General features: G+C 32.0%; 1 protein-coding gene and 1 long non-coding RNA gene across 5 annotated transcripts; one reads left to right on the forward strand and one right to left on the reverse strand.

The window, feature by feature from the left end:
* Positions 1 to 3,216: 3,216 nt before the first annotated feature.
* Positions 3,217 to 11,517, reverse strand: LOC143255300 (venom protein 302-like). 3 transcript variants are annotated; one of them, XM_076510755.1, is made up of 5 exons: positions 11,377 to 11,424; positions 10,312 to 10,399; positions 9,570 to 9,635; positions 7,694 to 7,814; positions 3,217 to 5,729 (listed from the first exon to the last, which is right to left on the reverse strand). In XM_076510755.1, the coding sequence occupies exons 3-5, from the start codon at positions 9,620 to 9,622 to the stop codon at positions 5,583 to 5,585; spliced, it is 321 nt and encodes a 106-aa protein (XP_076366870.1). In that variant the 5' UTR covers positions 9,623 to 9,635; positions 10,312 to 10,399; positions 11,377 to 11,424; the 3' UTR covers positions 3,217 to 5,582. The 3 variants fall into 3 exon arrangements, with proteins under 3 accessions (XP_076366870.1, XP_076366867.1, XP_076366868.1); XM_076510752.1 differs by lacking the exon at positions 10,312 to 10,399 and having other exon boundaries at positions 11,377 to 11,517; XM_076510753.1 differs by lacking the exons at positions 10,312 to 10,399; positions 11,377 to 11,424 and adding an exon at positions 9,847 to 9,909.
* Positions 10,325 to 19,550, forward strand: LOC143255301 (uncharacterized). Of its 2 annotated transcripts, none has more exons than XR_013030531.1 (3): positions 10,325 to 10,463; positions 10,999 to 12,379; positions 19,329 to 19,550. It is a non-coding gene; the product is annotated as an uncharacterized LOC143255301 (long non-coding RNA). The 2 variants fall into 2 exon arrangements; XR_013030532.1 differs by having other exon boundaries at positions 10,999 to 11,227.
* The last annotated feature ends 22 nt before the right edge of the window (positions 19,551 to 19,572 follow it).

The following is a 19,572-nucleotide window of genomic DNA, read 5'->3' on the forward strand; positions in this document are numbered from 1 at the left end:
GAAGAAGAGATAGCTGCTGTTACAAAACAGGTAAGAAACTATAAAGATACTATTAATTTATTTTATTTAAGCTTAAGAAATGTAAAAACAAACTATAATTTGTTTTATATAACTTTTTTTCCGATTCACAAATTGAATATTATCAACAGATTGTTACTTTCTTATATTTACTTGAAACAATACTTTCTGGAAGTCCATACAAACAATTTTTTTAACAAAACATTTGTTTAGTCTGGACTCATGTAGACAAAAAACTCTCAATATTTTTTTTTTATTTTAAATGAATGAGTTTTCTCAGGATCTTAAATTTTCTACGGTACCTCAGACAGCGAGATTTCTTAACATTAGGTGATGTCAATCTTAATAACACACATGATCTTTTGTGTCTCCCTTTCTGGTTTCCCCAAGATAATCTTTATCTTTTTCACAAATTTTGCATGCCTTTAACATAAACAATGCTCACCAACTGCATCCAATGATATAAACAATACCCTGCACACTATATCGTGTAACATAAACAATATTTGTCATACAACTTCCAATAAAAAACAATGGTAAGGAAATTCTTAAAGAAAAAAAACGTATATTTGAGAAAAAATCGTTATGTAATGAAAATCTAGATTTTTACTTTGTTACTACGTTTTGTTAATGACAACTTTAGTGAAACTGTTAAACAAACCATCAACCATAATGATTTTATATTGATAATAACAGGATAGTTATGCCTTCCCCATACTCATATTGTTCCTTCATAAATTAAGGCATCTGTACAAGAAGGTTAAAAATATCACGTACAGGCTATTCTGCACAATATGTAGGTAAAACTGAAGAAATATGTGGGCTTATAAAGTTATGGAACTAAAAGTTATTCATACGAACCTTCTGATACAACTATAAGAAATTCTCAAACATTAGTAGTTATAACAATTGTTTAGATATTGCTAGCTGATCCAATCATTTTTGACTGAGTTATAGAGCAAAATTCGTGTGAAAAATTAGTTCCCACGTTAACAGATAGGAATTTCTTTTTATTTTCATGACCTTGCTGTAACCTTGACCTTCAACTCTGTGCCTTTAAAAGCTTCAAACTTTTAAGATGAGTCATAGTTCATATGTAAACCAAGGTTCGTCCAAATCCATTCACTTGTTTTCGAGAAATATTGCTAACTAACGTACAAACAAATTCAATCACAAGGAGAACACATATGGTTGCAGAAGTAAACATATTCTTAATATCGTTGTTGGATCCAAACTTAGATGACAGATTACGTTTAGACATATAAAAACAATGATAAAAAGTATGATATATACAATATTGTCCACATACAGATGAATACAATCCGTGAAACACTTTTTTGTTGTAAGTCCGCGTTTGTTAGTTTCCTTATGTTGAGGTAATATGGAGGCATTCCTAATGGATCAAAATATTCTTCTTTCTCATCCCAACTAAAGTAAATACAGATACATTGTATTCAAGGTTTATAAGATGGATCCAGGTTGATGAATCCAGCAGCAGCTTCTTTCTTATCCAAGTAACTTCTTAATACATTAAATTATCATTTGGACTCATTATCTTCCTGGTTGTATAATCCTTTACCAATAATACGCAAACCACTGAGTATACCATGATAGATTGTTATCTGATTTTATTTGTGCTGGTCCATTATTTCATCTATTTTGCAAACATCTTCTGTTGCCTTAGCAGAAAACACTCCAAACCATAATACTGCTTTCCATATGCTTCATGGTAGGAACCATAAATTGAGGTAAACATCTTTCACTTTTCTTCTATTGGACGTACAACTTATATTTTGAATTAAATATTTCAAACTTAGACTCATCCAATTGCTACCAAATATTCCATTCTCATTGAATTTTCTTGATAATGTAGATCTCGACACTTTTCTATCATTTGTTATACAGTCGTTATATCATGCTTGATATCAGTGGCAGTCTTCTTTCTGTTTCGAGGTGTTCTGCCTTTTCGTTTCCTATGTTCAAATTTACCTGTCTCGGTCTCGCGATCTAAGGTGCACTTCATAGTGTTTGGAGAGCATTTAAAATCTGCAGCAATTTGTCAAAGAATCCAACCAGCATCATAAGTACTTGATATATTAATACAAATATATATAGTTATTCGAATAAGTTATGTAAGCAAAAAGATTTTTAACTCCTTGTTAGTCTTTGTCACAACGTCACAAAACTACTAAAATGCACTTACTGATACTATTCAAGTCGTATTGAATATTGAAATGTTAAGCTGGATTTTAATGATTTTTTAAGCATGATTGGCAATATAATAAGTTATTAACCGCTAAGATACTATGAGTCTTAATAAATAGTTTCACTCTAAGTTTCACTGCTCACAAAGTGCATGAGTCTGAAACGTATGTCGATTCTTAGGAGTATAATGTTCATTAGTTGGTTACATCATCCTACATTAGCACATTTTCTCCGCAGTTACCAAGTTCTAATCACTTAGAGACTACTGACATCCGAAACCGTCAGAAAAGTCCTATTCCAGGGGGTTTGATAATAATAATGGAATGGTTGTGCAAATTGGTTGTTTCGCCTGTTTTACGTTGTTTCTTCATTATATCTTATAATAAAATCTTCCCATTCACTCACTATTATTATTTTCATAAAAAGTTCCTATCAAAGTTACATGTAAGATTTATCTTTATCTGCCCTTATTCTTCTAATAACAGCCCCCCGCTAGTACAGCGGTATGTCTCCGGACTTACAACGTTAAAATCAGGGTTTCGATTCCCCTCGGTGGGCAGAGCAGATAGCCTAATGCGGCTTTGCTGTAAGAAAATCACGGTGTATATACATGAAAAATATATTTTTAACAGATAGCCCGATATGGCTTTGGTATAAGAAAAAAAAACTCAACTCTTCTAATAATTACATATTTCTTTGTGTGAAGTCAGAATCACTGAATACAGAGTCATATATATATGTTATATATATATATCGGCAACGCTCACTTTGCTTAATGACATGTCAAATACAACTATCGTAAACGGATCGGATTAGCTTGACAAAAATTGGATATTTTGATACATAATTTAGTTTAATTTATGCGTAATTTACCTAATGGATCGTACTATAAGATTTAATCTTACATATTCAAACATGTTTCAACGAAATAAATAATTTAATTATTGTGTATTCTGTTATTTAAAACAGCGAAATAATTAAAAATAGATAATTTTCTATGAGTCTTTATTAGCTCAAAAATAGGAGATAACTCTAGTTAATTCTAATGATACAATTCATAATATAGCTGTATCCTAACAAAGATTTACAATATCTGCGTAGAAATTGAGACTTAAACATCTTTTTTTTTTCACAAGATGTAGACTTTAACTAGCCTTATGCCCCCTACATTTCTGTAACAATCAGTAGGAAGCTAATGCTTCACAGACAAAAAAAAAACAAGTATGTTCTCAAAAACATATATTTATTTTCCCTAGATATACCAGAAATCTAAAATATTATCATGTTTTTGAAGTGATCGTGATATTACGTAAAACTGTTCACCTCTTAATAGGAGGAAAGAAGACTGTTGAATTTATCTTAAAAACGAATAGACCTTGAAAAAATTATATGTTATCTAATAATCTATGAATAAGAAACAGTGTTGCATAATTTATTTTAAAAAATTGGTGTTGGAAATGGAAGATTTATACATAGTTTCTTTAAAACGTGTTTTATTGAGCTTTAATGCGTTGGTATAAATCAAAACACTGTCTTTTATGAAAACAATAACAATAATGAAAAAGTTTGTTAGTCAATTAGTATAAGATAAGAAAGTCGATTGATTGTAAAGTAATTTGTTGTGGTAGAAAATATTTAGAATATAAAAAGAGTTTCATATGGAAACACAAACTAAAAAAATTTCATAATCTAAAATAACGTCTTTATTATAATATTACTGAATTAAGGTTAAAATATTTTAGCTCATCTCCCTATGGTTTTGGCCTGGCATGGCCTAGCGCGTAAGGCGTGCGACTCGTAATCCGAGGGTCGCGGGTTCGCGCCCGCGTCGCGCTAAACATGCTCGCCCTCCCAGCCGTCGGGGTGTATAATGTGACGGTCAATCCCACTATTCGTTGGTAAAGAGTAGCCCAAGAGTTGGCGGTGGGTGGTGATGACTAGCTGCCTTTCCTCTAGTCTTACACTGCTAAATTAGGGACGGCTAGCACAGATAGCCCTCGAGTAGCTTTGTGCGAAATTTCCAAACAAACAAACAAACCCTATGGTTTTACGATAAAATGTTATTGAAGAGTTTATCCAAGAAAAGTCTAAGTTGCTACACCTGTTATATTTAGACTAAATATATTTTATATATTATTAAAGAACAAATAGAATAAACGACGAATCTAGAAGTGAAAATATTTGTATCTAGGCTTAGCAGCTGTAGAGCAATACGGTTAACAATTATTTTATCAACATTTGAAGATACCGAGATGGACTTTTGATGATATTTAAATGACCAAACAAAGCCATATTTGACCTAATGAGGAGTCGTCACCCCTAATATAATCTCATAGAATTTTTTTTTTTTTTGTCAGTTGTAGAAGCATCCAGCTTAATTATTCATAGAAGTTTTGTTTCTAATGGTACTCAATACAGGAGAGAAATAAACTGATCAGCAGTGTCCACCGACAACCTTCGGCTACTATAATCTAAGAGTGGTATTTGTTTATTACTCTTTTAACGCGTCCGCGAAATTCAGAGAACAATTGTAGATTTTTTTTTTGAAAGAGGACACGAACTATGGACCCTCGTATCTGCTGTATGCCAATAGGTCATACTCAGCTTGAAAACAGATTGAGATCTGTCCTAAAGTGTACGATATGTATTAGACGCCAGCCGAATACTTAGAATCTTAGCACTATTTAAGATATTTATATGATGTGACACAACAGAATGGCGACATAGCATAATTAATGGGTCAGTTCAGCTTTTCTGATCAAGATATGTTTGTGGAAGTAATGTATGATTCTTATTTGGTTAGTCTTCTACTTCAAGCAGCCAGGTAGTTGTTTCATTTCTAAGCAAGGTAACTAGTTCAGGTGTCGTTGTTTTGTATTTTTATTTAAATGTCATGTTCAGTTTTCTTTCTGTTTAATATAAATTATCAACGTTATATTTTAGTTTCCAGCTCAATTCGTATTGTAATGTGTGTCCATTTTAACTTTATATTTTGATATGTGTTAAATACTTGTGTCTTCCGTTTTCATGTCATTGTTTGTCCGTTTAAACCATTATTTAAGTCACGCAGTTTCGTTTTGTTCTGTATATCCTACCCATTGACTAGTCGTTTGTAAGTAAAATCACTGAGAAAATTCTGGGCATGACATCAGTTTAATTGATGTTTGTCTTATTCATTGACATCTTTTCTGTACATGTGCGTGTTTTCTGTTAACTAAAGAAAACATACATTTTATTTGGCTACAAATGTTCTAACTATAAAGTGCAATATAGATTTAATAATATATGCTATAATCCTTTTCAATTTCAGTTGGATTTAAATATTAAGAATAGTGCTAACACATTTCATGTTTAACACCTTATACAGCTAGAGGTCTACACGTTCCTGGATTCTTAAGTTTAAACCATTCCGGATCCTCATTAGCGGGTACTTCGTGGACACAAGAAAGGCGACGACCACAAGAACCTTCCTTATTCCACTCTCCGCCACAAGTCTCTCCTTCCGCCTGTCACCAAACGTATATACACAAACATAAAATAAAATAAGCATTTATATACAATTTTTGGGAGATATATATATATAAGAAACAAAAATATCATAATCAAATTGTGTCTGCCGTTTCAGCCAGTCATTAGAAACTAATATAGGTAAAACAAAAGTTTTATTAGTGTTGTGTTTACCAATCATGTTAAGTGGAAAGTAGGGTTAAGCACGCATTGTTTGGATATCGTAAATGCCCTAAAATGTTTTTATAACAAACGATTTCTTGTGACAAATTAAGCTTAAGTAGGAAACTCATCATTAACAATTATGATATGTACAGAGTTATTTCATATAACATGCATTTTGCAATGTCAAACGGGTCAGTTTTAAGGTTAGACACATTAAAATTCACACTTACATTATAAAAAACTGCATTTTGTAAACAGTTGCTAATCTACATAAAAACCATACATTATAAACATCAGCCAATGACTACGCAAGAACTACTTCCCTATTTCTCAATGAACTACCTCTACCTTTATATCAGTTACTTTGTCCGAAAAACTTATGCCTTCTAAGCATGCGAATCTCTAGTAACTAGGACATTTGTTAAAATTTGTTTGTTTATTTGTTTTGGAATTTCGCACAAAGCTACTCGAAGGCTATCTGTGCTAGCCGTCCCTAATTTAGCAGTGTAAGACTAGAGGGAAGGCAGCTAGTCATCACCACCCACCGCCAACTCTTGGGCTACTCTTTTACCAACGAATAGTGGGATTAACCGTCACATTATAACGTCCCCACGGTTGTTAAAATTTACATGATGTTCTGTTTGAGAGCAAATTTGAGCTGTAAAAAACATAGCATATCAGACCTTAAGTTACATGCTGATCTCAGTGAAAGAAACAAAAAACATTAGAAATAGCACACTGCTTGAATGGCTGGAGAAATGATCGACTATTATACCAAGACTCCTTTCTTTCTTGATATTGTTAAGGTTATTTCTATTAACATTATATTTATAATTCACGTTTATGTATGTAAAAGCAGAAGCTCTTCCTGAAATCCTGCTGCCATTTCTAACAGTCTATACATCTCTTCATTTGTTGTTGATTTCACATATATTTTTTAATACAGAAAGAACTTATGTTACATTTTAACCTAATCGTACCAGCAATCGAAACGTAATATAAATAGAAATTTAGAAACAAAAACATAACTGAAAATATATACCTTCTTCAAATATTTAAAAGCAGTAGGAAAACTAAAAAAATGCAATAATGAGACAATATTTGGCGAAATAGGCCTACAGATCTCACATTATATTTCTACTTTAGTTAAGGTACGTTATCCGTAAATGTTTTGAATAAAAACATCTTTGTCCAGGACTGAACTTACAATAGAAAATTCTGAGTTATTTGCATTTGCTCTACATTAATACAAATTACCGTAAAATGTTTTACTGTGAAAGATCGTGACTTTCACATTTAACAAATTACGTGTACATATAGTTATATCAATACCTGATGTTTTTCTTTTGCTTAAGGATGCTTCTTTCATAAATAAACAACAAAATAATTATAGGATAACTGGAATTCAGAACAATATATTACTGTAAGGTATAAATAACTGTTGTAAGATGATTTCAATCTATCAGTTTATCGTGAAAAATGTAACGATTAAAGTTATAAATATATATTCATATTGTTCTGTTTTTCTTTATTTGTTACCTATTAAATTAATATATTATATGCTGACAATGATGTTATTAAAAGAATAATAATTATCAAAGTTGTTAATTGATAACGTTGTGTATCGTTAGTGTACTTTTAGCTCTTTAATTTTAGATCTAGAACCTGTGACAACACAATCTATTACTGTAGAATATCAAAGAATAATAATTATCAAAGTTATTTTTTTAATATGGAAAAACTAATTTTAATGTTTTAAGTAAATATTTATAATCCAGTAAGCGAATATTTTCTATACCTTAGCGCAAACTTCGCAACAGCCACAAACGTCAACAGTGAAACCAACAGGGCAGTTTTTTGTATAGTTTATACACGCGGATTTATCACATTCGAAACAGCTCAGAGTCCAAGCTTCTTTCCTGCAAACATAAATGTGTATTAATCTGTTTAAACTTTTCACACGATAAATTCACAACGAATCTAGCTTCAATGAAGCAAAACTAGAAATTACGTTATAGCCATTTTTTGTTTAATGGTGGTTAGTTAATTAGTGGAAATAAACACATATGAACCACGAAAGTAGTACTATAGCGACTTTACGTATTGCCAGTTAAATATTGAAAATGATAAATGGAACTAAAACAAAGTATGCTGTTAGAAATACTAGAAGAAAGGAGATAACACAATAAAACAACTGTAAAAATACAAATAGTCTACACTTAAAAGAAGATTCACTAGGATTCAGTACCAAACAGTTAACGTTTCTAAAGTCAATTGGAGTTTAATTACATTATACCATCATAATGTTCTGAGTTTTCTCTCATTTTTTTTCATAGAAGGAATCACAAAATGAGAAAGATTTTTCAGCTACTATATCAAGAAACTGTCCACAAATTTTATCTTGCTTTCGACTGTCTTTACCTAAAGAAAAACTGTGGATGCAAGGTTGTAAACAATCGCATTCATTATTCTAACAAAACCTCAAACAAGTTAAAATTAATTAAACACATAAACAAATGCTTGTGTTTATGTACTAGAGAAAGTAAATAAACTGTGTATCGTTAGTGTACTTTTAGCTCTTTAATTTTAGATCTAGAGCCTGTGACAACACAATCTATTACTATAGAATATCAAACTGGGGTTTGCAAAAGGATACATTAAAAAAAGTCTCGAAAAATTCGAGAACTCTCTCCAAAGTCTAATTAAATTTGAATCTTTATGGAATCTCGAGCCTGACGGACAGCAGTGTGGCAAAGAATTTCATTTAGTCTCAGTAACTCGTATTAACGGAAGACGAAAAACTCATAGGAAATTGCTTTGTTCGCCATAACAACAGACTAATGCTTCCATTCTTAGCTTTGTTCTTGCAACAAAACTATGTGATGACTTTTGCGACTTAAACAGTCCCATAAATAACAAAGGTGAGAGAAATTTAGTACCTTTGACAGATATTCTCTACTGTTACTAAATATTAAAACACAATGAAAACTTAAAACTATGTATCAACTAAAATATTGAAAAATGCGTGTTATGCTCGTTTATCACTGTTAGTTAAATATTATACAACCACGAAGACCAGACAATTTATTTAGTTACCTGACATTTCCCTTCGACATCTTCGTGGACTCACCATTCATTACAGCCTTTTCTGGTATTACTTTTATTCTTTGAGACTTAAAATTACTTTCAGAATTTATACGTCAGTTAAATTGTACTTGTTTGTTGCGCTTAAAACTTGAAAGATTTTAAATTAAGAATTGTGATTACGTAGTTGTAGAGTTGAAAATAATATATCAGTAAATCTTAGGTATTCTTACAGTTCACTTTCCAGTTAGTTAAAGCGGTTCTAAACGTTAGTTACTTTTGATTTGGAAAATCCTGAAAATAAACTGCAAAGCAAGTGAATTGGTTGTGAAAGTAATAGATATTTTGGTTTAAATATACAACACATCTGAATCTTTATCTATAAATGGAACAACCATTCTTAAGCAAAATGAAATATTTAATTTTCTAACAGGTATGTGTTACATACAAATTCACACTAATTTCAGTTGAAAACAATTACTTAAAATAAAGTAAAAATACTTCTTAAATATTATGATGGCCAGTTACGTTGTAATAATTACTTAAACATTAAAAGATCTTTGACCAATAGTAACATAATCATGAATTACCCTATGATTAAGACTAGAAGAGTTGTGGCAAAGGTAAGAAAGAGTTTCTCCATGATGAAATTGGATCTAGAGAGAAAGAAAAGCAGGAGTTTATACTACAATATTTTATTAGATAACTCAACTTTATTAAAGTAGAACTAAGCTTACTTTATATTAAGTATTAAATTAACATGATTAGAATAGAAACACAGAAATAGAACTGTTGATGAAAGATTTGATGTACGAGTATATAAATATTTTAAATATATGTAAGAATTGGTGAAATTTGAAAACTTACACCAGCAATGGATAATCAGATGAATATATTCTGATACATCAAAATACAACTTAAAACATTTGCTCTTCTCATAGCGTTTAGGCAATATAGTATATTGTAATTTACGCAAAAAAACTGAAAATATGATGATGTAATAAAGTAATGATTAGATATTTGTGTCTGTTAGATGGTTTCCTACTATTTAAGACATACTTATTTTTCTAAGTATTCTCTACACTTATATGTCTTCTAAACTTCTTTCATTATTTATCTATGTGAAGCGTAGTGGTACTTTCTTCTGTTGCAGATAGAATTCACACATCAGGTGCAGTATGGGTTTTCTCCAAATAGAGAATTGTCATCGCAAATTTTTAAAATTTTAACGTAATTTCGCCAATAAAAAAAGTTTTGTTCTATAGACGCACGAAAAATTCCGTTTGAATTTCCAAATACGATACACCTCGCAAGAGACAATATTTTTATTACCTGTTACACAAGGTCAGAGCCCACTGACTGAGACAACATAAGTATCAGAACTCAGACTTTACACGAATGAGCCCCTAAAGATGAACCACTGTGTAGAGAGAGAGAGAAAGGGACTGATCAAAAGCATCGTGTTAACGTGTCCTACATTTTAAGTAAGTACGTAGAGTAGAAAGATTATGTGACATAAATACATCTGTTATTTCAAATTAATTAATTATTTAGTGAAAACAATAACTAATTTGAGATAATAAAATCGTTTAGCCACAAACAAAAATTATTTGTAGCTATATTCAATTACGTTTTAATAAATAAGTAGAATACTTTTTTTTTTAGAATTGCTTACTTGGACCATTTTATATCTTAATCCAGACTGGTTCCTACTGAAGAAAATACTTGACATACCACTTAAAATAAGTGAACTAATGTAGTTGTATCACTCCCCTCTATATAAGAATTTCTACTGCGTGGATCTATTTAGAATAATTGAAGATATAGATAGTGGGATAAAGGATGAGAGCTATACTAACAGTAAAATATTGAGTTAAGTATAGTAGCACATTAATATCTTGGTATTTGTGTGCTAACATCATATTGGGGGCTGGAATATAGCATCAATTGGAGTTTTGCAGTTTTTAATGTATAGTATTCCAATTATTTATTTCTCACTTTTTCTTTCTCTTTCTTTAGTAAACAACCACCTTCCAACTTTAGACTGCAGAGAGCGAAAGGTGGTAAAAAAGTGTGACGCTCTGGGCATGAGTAAAATCACCTTGATGACACAAGAGTTTAACGGTCAGGACGGAGATCTAGAAGTCATACCTAACCATACCTGATTTAGAAATGTTGACCAGAGGGGAAACAACAAGCTAGCAGCTTGCTTCTTGATTAGGAACATTTAATAACAGAATAGTAGAATGTATGTAACGGAATTTTGTGATTCAAACTTTGGACTTTCATACATGCAGCCTTACATATTAATCATTAAAATCACGCTGGATCAATTCTAGAATATAATTAGAAAACATATACTGTCAAATAAATATTTTGTTGATATGTTTTTCTTACCTTAGGTTTAATTCTAACTTAATGATATCGTATACACCCTCGGCCCTCGTCTTAGCAGTCGAGCTTTAGTGACACATCTAACTGAAAAAAAAAATTATATTCCAATGAGGTGACGTACGCTGCTACGTGGCGAGAATGAATATCAGGTGAACAAATGAAATATATAGCTTTCAAAACACTAAAAATTGCGTGTCAAGTGAAGCAGCTTATTAAACATTCATTAAATAAACAATGGAACATGATACCGTAAGACTGAAATAAATACAGCTTGGCAGTACGGCGACATTAGTTTAATCAACTGTTTACAGACATAGTATACAGAAAAAATATATTCTTAAACCAACATTATATGGTATGTTTTTCTTGCTTCAATTTTAATTCTGTTGTTATAATATCGTTTAGACTCTTAGCTTTCTTCTTACTGGTTGAGCTCAAGAGACATATCTAACTAAAAAAAGAATTTGTATTCCTATGAGGTGACGCAGCTACGAGGCTAAAGTAGATGTCAGGTGAACACATGAATGATGTAGCTTTCAGAACAATATAAATCGTGTACCAGGTAATCTGATGTTTGCGTGTCCTGAAAGTTAGAAAAAATATTCTTAAACATTCGGTCATTAGAAAAACGATATAGTTACACTGAAGCAAATACTACTGGATAATATGGCGACATTAGCTTAATTATCTATCAACTCACCTATTGCAAGAAAAACACGAGTATTCGCCTTTCTACCATTTCTGCATCTATTTCATTTATTTGTTTTGTATTTTTATTGTGATACCGTGACGTTAAAGTCGCTTAATGCAAGTGTAGTTACAATAAAGTAGTATGACTGGTCAATAGCTGAGTGTTTCAGTTCAAACTACTCTATAAGGTAGACGTTATCTACCTTATTCTTATGGAAAATTTTAGCACTGTCCCATGCCGTTACTTCAATTAATGAAAATAGCGAAGAGTTATTTTATACTAAACAATGTTGCTATATCCTGAGAAACGTGTATTGTAAGTAAATTACATTCATATTTGTAGAATTTTCTAGGATATCTTCCAACATTTTAATAAACACAACCTCGTTTTATTGAGTTAAAATGTTATTTACCGCATTTTAATGAAAACTTACTTATCGTGTTTAGTCTTCCTACTGAATTTTGTCGTGTATTTATGGACAACAAATGAAAACAAAAAAAGATAAACATTGAACATTACTTTGGTATATTTGTGAACAAACTAATGAGATTGATTAAAATGTGTTTTGGAAACATACAACTAAATGAGAATCAAAACGGTTGTTTAGCATCTACTTTTTAAACATGCAAACATCGAAATAAGAACCTCTATTTATATTTGATGTAACGCCTCTTGGTCATGTATATTTTCGAGTTAAGTGGTACGTTCTTTTATGTGTATTTGTATAAAAAGCATACTCTTTAGAATTTTAGTTTTGTCTCCATCAAGTCTGTCAGGAATGATTAGGAATGTTACTTCAATGTTACCGTTATAATTATGATGATAATAATTTATTATTTTTCACTTAATGCCAACAAAATTTATTTTTTTTTAAACCTGACACTCCAGCAACTGTTTGCTGACATTCCAACTGACCTAATCAGGATCATTCCTGGGTCTAAACAGCAAAGAGCAAGTACACTAAACATACGGTTTTGAAACAACATACAAGAAAATCCATGTTTATTGTTTTGTTTATTTGTTTTTGTCTCGTTTTCAGTGCAGGCTTTTGACTTTCAGATGTGGCCTTCTTCAAGCTCAAATGAATGAATATTTGAAACATAACTGACAGTTAAAGAAGTGTAAAGAAGCAGGTGATATATTTTTATGTACATTTCGTCACCCCTCGGTAGACTAAGCAGATATCCCGATGTGGCTTTACTTTAAGAAAACACACACGTACACATTTCGTCACACTTTAGCCACTAAACAAGAGTTCATACCTGATATCACTTATAAAAAAACGTACATAATAAGGATACGGTATGGCTTTCAAGTACTGACCGGCTTCGAGGGTATATGGTTTGCTTTCTATTGCCACAAAAATCGAACCCCACTCTTTGGGACAGTTGATGCGTTATTAGAATAATGGGCAAATTTCACGTTTTAAATAATTGTTATTGTTGTTGTTTTACAGTTTTTTATGATTTTAATTTTACTCTCATAATCTGGATGTCATGACAAAATATACAATTACCTGTGTCACCAGAGATTGTTCTAATAGACTTGTTTTGTTGAAGTTTAGTTATTTAATTCTATCAATTTTGTGCTTGAAGAAACAATCTATCAAAGGATTTTGTGTTTGTTATAATACTAAATTTATAGTTCAAGGCGATTAGCGATGTTTAACCAGCGACCTGAGGTGGTGTTTTATTGGTATGATATTCATTTAGAAGTTGCCACTTGAAAGGTAGGTAATGCCAATTGGTTGTGAGTGAACCATAGTATTTTTAGTAAATAATGTGCGTAAGACTGTGTTCAGGTGAACAAACAAACAAACGATGCGTAAATTGTTGGTTGGTTGGCGTTTCATGGTGCAAAGCAACTAGGTTATCTGCACCAATCAATCGGTAAGAAATAAAGTAACAATAAAAATATTATAAAGTGTAAATGGAAATTAAGGCAAAAGAAAAACATTGGCCCAACGTCGGATAAAACTTAAGTAGAATTAAAAAACGCCAATGGCCCTTAAAAAATTAAAACCATTTGCTCGGGGTAAAACCATGGTAATAAATATGTCTAAAACGACACCATCGCTCACGGTCGTAACGACGGTACGACAGTAAAATGTGGGTAATTTTGACTTGAATGTCACAAAGACCGCACATTGGTGTGTTAGTCCCAGATAAAAGAAAACAACTTGGTAAAACCTGTGACCGACGCATAGCCTAGTTAAGACAACTTCCTCTTTCCGATCTTCGTGGAAAAAAAAAACTGCCAAAGTGTTTGATCTGAAAAGCTTGTTATCACGTTGCTAACTCCAAGTCGAATGCCAACTTGCATAGAGCTGAGCCTTGAATACAGGACCGTAGTCCATGTATGAAATAGATACGGCAGCGACAACACTGGAGCAGACAGATATAGCTGTGGTTTCAGCGAGCTCGATCCCGTGAATACCGACATGGTCTGGTATCCAGAAAAAACTGAATGGAAGTGGATGATAAAGAGAAATGGACCAGTCGGTTTTGAATATCGACGAGAACTGGGAGAGAACTAATGTGAAGCGATTCCAAGATCAGTAGAGAGCTAAGATAGTCCGTATAAATAGTACAATATGTATACTGCATAACTTCTACATGATACAGGACAAGAGAAATGTCATACAATTTGGCAGTGAACACAGAAACTGAACTACAACAAACCATGTCAAAACCCACTGAGTAATCTGATTTCAAACCATCTATATTAATGAGAAGGAAAGGACGGTTCAAAAGGTGTTTGGTAAATAGAAGATGGTACTTCCAATTGGAAGTATTTAACTTTCTCGGATGACCAGTGAAGACACCAATGTTATTGAGGGACACCCAATTCAGCCAGCTGTGCTTGGATACGTGGGCAAGAAAAACAAAACAAAAACAATGGCAAACCATTTATTCTGAAAACGCATGATCCAATGAAGAAGAGAAACATCCCTAGGTGGGATGCTGTGGTAAGGATCGAAGTTTTGATGTATACGGTAAGGAGCGTTGCAAACGACGGAGGTGTACAGGATGTTCGTGAAAGTCTGTACAAACTCTGGAATGGAGAAGTGTTTCAAAGCCAAAGCCCTAGATGGTGAATGGGGTACAACATATTCAAGGCTGATGTCTTAACAGAACTATATACCACAGATCCATAGTCCAGTTTCAATCAAATGAGGACACGATAAATCTTGAGCATAGAATATCGATCCACTCCCCGAGAGGTGGAAGAGTGGACAAGAGGATGTTTAATGGACATATACACGTGACACATAGTTGCTTGATGTGAGAAACGAAATTTAACTTACGGTCAATGAAAAAGGCCCAAGAACATTGTCTCAGGATCCATGGGAAGAACAACATCACCGAGATGGAGCTTTTATGAATACTTCATAAAAAAAATAAATGTTTTTATCACACTATAACCAGAATAAGAATAAATAACAATAACTTATGACTTTTTCTCTTTGTTCTTGAATTTGTTGTATACTTGATAATACTCATTATCCTGATTAATTTTCCTCATTAATCTGTGGGTGAACCACTAAAACTCTTGGGAAGCACTGGCCTAGAGCAGCAGGTAAGTTGGTTAGGCCCTTACAGTGTAAAAATGGTCTTGGATCGTGTTACGTATGTTAACATATTACTATTTGAAATAGACAGAAATATTAATTTAGAAGTGAACTAAATGTGAATATGTATTAAATTTATGGTATTCACCAAGAAGATTGATACACATAACTTTCTTTTTAATACAAATATATTTTAATATACAAACAAAAACAATACAAATTATAACAATAGCTATTATTAATAGTTGTTAGAAATGATGATTTATATACAAGAGTTTTACAAAGTTACAAACAATACCGATTTTCATATCCAGTTTAGAACTGAATATTTCGTCGACAATCCAGATCCGCGACGAATAAATTAATTCTGAGTTGATTATATATTTGTAAAAATGTCTGGTATGGGTAGAGAAAGCACTAGAGGAGCGAACAACGTTTCGACATTTTTTTGGTCATCGTCAGGTTCACAAAGAAAGAAAAGGTTACTGACTGGTAGCTGACCACATGTTTGAAGAAGGTTGTGTAATTGAGTGTAAGGATGTAGAGGGCGTGCTTAGATGTTGGATATATTTATTAATATAGATATAAAGATGTTCCTTTGTATTGGTTTATTATGGGCTTGAGTTGTTGTACAAGTAAGGCTTCTTTAACTTTGCATTTGTTTCTCGTCATCACGGATAATTCTGAGTTGATATTGTCACACCTCGCTTAAGCTAGCTAGCTTGGTTTTTTTACCCTCACACTCTTATAAACGGACTTTTCCCGGCGAATATGTTTAATGTACACGTAGAAATAACAACGTCTGAAGTAATTGACTGAATTTGAACGGTTTGTAACGTTCGAAATCAATAAACGTTCCCGGTCCAGTTCTGTAGTTTTCCGATTAACAGATGTTCATCACAATCCGTGATGACGAGAAAACCCACTTTCATAGAAGAATGTATATGTAGAAGCGGCTGGTATAGGTAGAGAAAGCTGACGATGACCGAAGAAGGTCGAAATGTTCTTCGCTCCTCCATATAGAGCTTTCTCTATCCATACCAGCCGTTTTTACATATAGACGTTAATCACAATTATAGCTCCTAGGCCTATATAACACATTGACTGAAGATACCTGATAATAATAATAATACTTGCCTCTCGATGTGTCGGTTTTTATATACTAATTACGTGAAACTTTAGAACATTCACTAAAAACTGATCGGGAAAAATACTGTCAATCAGTAGTATTACATAAACACTTAGAAAATCACGTAGGCTCAAGAAGTCTTAATATGAATGAAATAGAAACCGTATAACCAGAGCGCTTACGAAAGGTGGAATAGTTGAGATTCTAGTAGTAGTTATACGAAGTGAAACAGAAAATATACTAGGAGCCATAATGGAAAGTATAAACTGACACGGAAACATAAGAAGTATTATAAACTTCTGAGTTAAATATTTAACAGGGCTTTATTTATTATTACTTGGTATATATGAATGTAATCTAATCCCTGAAATAGTGATACCATACAATTTTCTATAAGGTGCATGAAATAACAGCATAGGATTATATATACCCTTGAGAAAGTAATAAATAAGAAACTATCTTTTTATTATACAAGGTATTCATATTTAAGTTTCTGCAACTTAAATTAAGCATAAATGTGTTTAAATTAATGAAACATAATATCATTTTTCTTCAACATGTGTGAGCACAGATATCCCTCTTGTAGCTTTGCACGAAATTCAAACCAAACCAAATCACCACACGTGTTATGAAATTCATACGTATAAGCCTAAGGTATAGTAAAACTTCATACAAGTTAGTTTTGTACTGACAAATCTCACATGTTAAATAACGTTGTGTTATTGGAATGAATAATGTACAAAAGAGATCACTGCAACCACATAAGGCAGTAGCACAGTGGTATATTTGCAGACTTACACACTAAAAATCGGGTTTCGATTGTGTAGCTTTGTGCTTAATTCTAAACAAGCAAACACATAAAATTTGTTTTTTTTTCTATCTGTCAAATACGTATCAGCCTTAATACTTTTCAGTTTATTCATGTATGTATTGTATAATGATGATTCAAATATCTAGAACATGTTTTTCACTTTAATTTTTTCTTATTCTATCATTATCACTAATGCCATTTAAGATACGTTTTCTTGCAAGCATTATGTGTTATATCGATAAATCATGGTCTATATGAAAAATAAAAATTACACAATATGACGAACCATCTCACGTAGACGAACTTTATTGAATAAAACTACACGGTGTTTACAAAGCTGTACATAGGATGAAGTAGTGTACGACACGGTTTCAGAGACTTTACGCGTTCAAATAAAAACTCGCAAAATGTAAGAATAAATCCTCTAATAAAAATAAGTATCTAAAATATCTTTATAGCTGTCTATAAAGATGGCGAAAAGGCATGATGAACCAGACAGAAACTTAGCTTTATATAATAAAATAAAGTTTACATCCAATAATGTCAGATAAAGAAGTTTATATTAAAAAACAATTTCGACACTTTCATATACCATTTTCATATATACTACACTCACACAAATGTGATTGTTGGTGACAATTTGATCATTAGAAGTGCGCTAGTTTGTTAAGGACAGAATTACTGGACATATCTGTGCTTATTGATGATAAAATGTTGTTACAATTATGTATATTTCCTACTCTGTTGATTTAGAAATTTACAACAGTAGCCTTGGCCCACAAAATAACCGTGTATAACCAACTACCCATGCGTTTAGCTTAAAATCTGATGTCATTCATGGTGGAAATATCAGTTTTTTAATGACGTACCAATTCCTTTTGACATCCTGAAGTGAGAAACAGGATAAATATAAGATTTGTACGTAAGTTATGTATTATTCCTTATAAGTGTTGGGTAATTTAGGCCAATGGAAGACGATTTATAACACATAGTAACGTATTTCTATACGTATTTATAGCACATATAATTGTGCTACATCAAATTAACCACAATGAGAAGAGCATTAGGGGTTATAACCCTTTCTAACTGCGAAAAATATCCCTACCTTCTACTATCATCTCAGGTAAAATGAACTGTTAAAGACAATGTATGATCTTGTTGAAGGGTTCGGTAATACGTATTATCAATGTGTCATATCCAATAGAGAATTCAGGCTACTTTTTCTTTGCCATGAAATAGGGCTGAGAATTGAAAAAGTTACTTTTTTATTTAATCTTCTTTGTTCATTGGTTTTATACTTGCAACCTCATATGTTAAAAATAAATCATGATAAACACATTATTTACTGTGGAGTTTTCAAGCAAAAAAGTGAATTATGAGCTCATGCTAGTTAAAGTGCATTGTTGAATTGCAGGTAATTTAGGTTAATGGAACACTATTTATCACACATAATGATGTATTTACATACTTCTACCTAGTAAAATTACATCAACTATTGGTAATTATTTCTCTTTGAAAAAACAAACAACATATAATTGTGCTACATCAAGTTAACCAGAACATAGGTGAATTTATCAATGTGCTAGACCCAATGAAGAATTCTTGTCACCTTCTTTGTTCTTTTGCTCTAAAAATGGATTGTAGAATTGTGGCATGTTTTAATTAAATTTGGGATATGTGTTATAAATTATGTATCAACAGCATTATTCACCTCTCTGTACTCTTTTTTCATAAACTTGTTTTTCTTTTGCAGATTCAAATAAAAATCAAGTAACTGGAAGATAGAAGTTAGCAACATGTTGTGTAAAGTACAAGCAATGTTGAAGATATAATTTCTCCTAAGTCTAAACAGAATTCTTAAAGTGGTTTGAACTATTAGGGGATGATAGACGAGACAGAACATGAATTTTAAGAATGGTGTTTTCTCCCGTTTCCATTACAGTTATGTTAGAGATTTTTTTATATTATCTTTACTATAATATTGTCCAGAGAATCAT

This window comes from Tachypleus tridentatus, chromosome 7 (assembly GCF_004210375.1).
Source record: "Tachypleus tridentatus isolate NWPU-2018 chromosome 7, ASM421037v1, whole genome shotgun sequence".
NCBI classification, from domain to species: Eukaryota; Metazoa; Arthropoda; class Merostomata; order Xiphosura; family Limulidae; genus Tachypleus; species Tachypleus tridentatus.

Coding starts and splice junctions, on each gene's coding strand:
- LOC143255300 (XM_076510752.1), bottom strand. CDS start 9,622: ATGGAGAAACTCTTTCTTACCTTTGCCACAACTCTTCTAGTCTTAATC. Junction 7,815..9,569: donor CTTCTAGTCTTAATCATAGG/GTAATTCATGAT, acceptor TTATGTTTGCAG/GAAAGAAGCTTGGACTCTGA. Junction 5,730..7,693: donor GTTGCGAAGTTTGCGCTAAG/GTATAGAAAATA, acceptor GTTTGGTGACAG/GCGGAAGGAGAGACTTGTGG.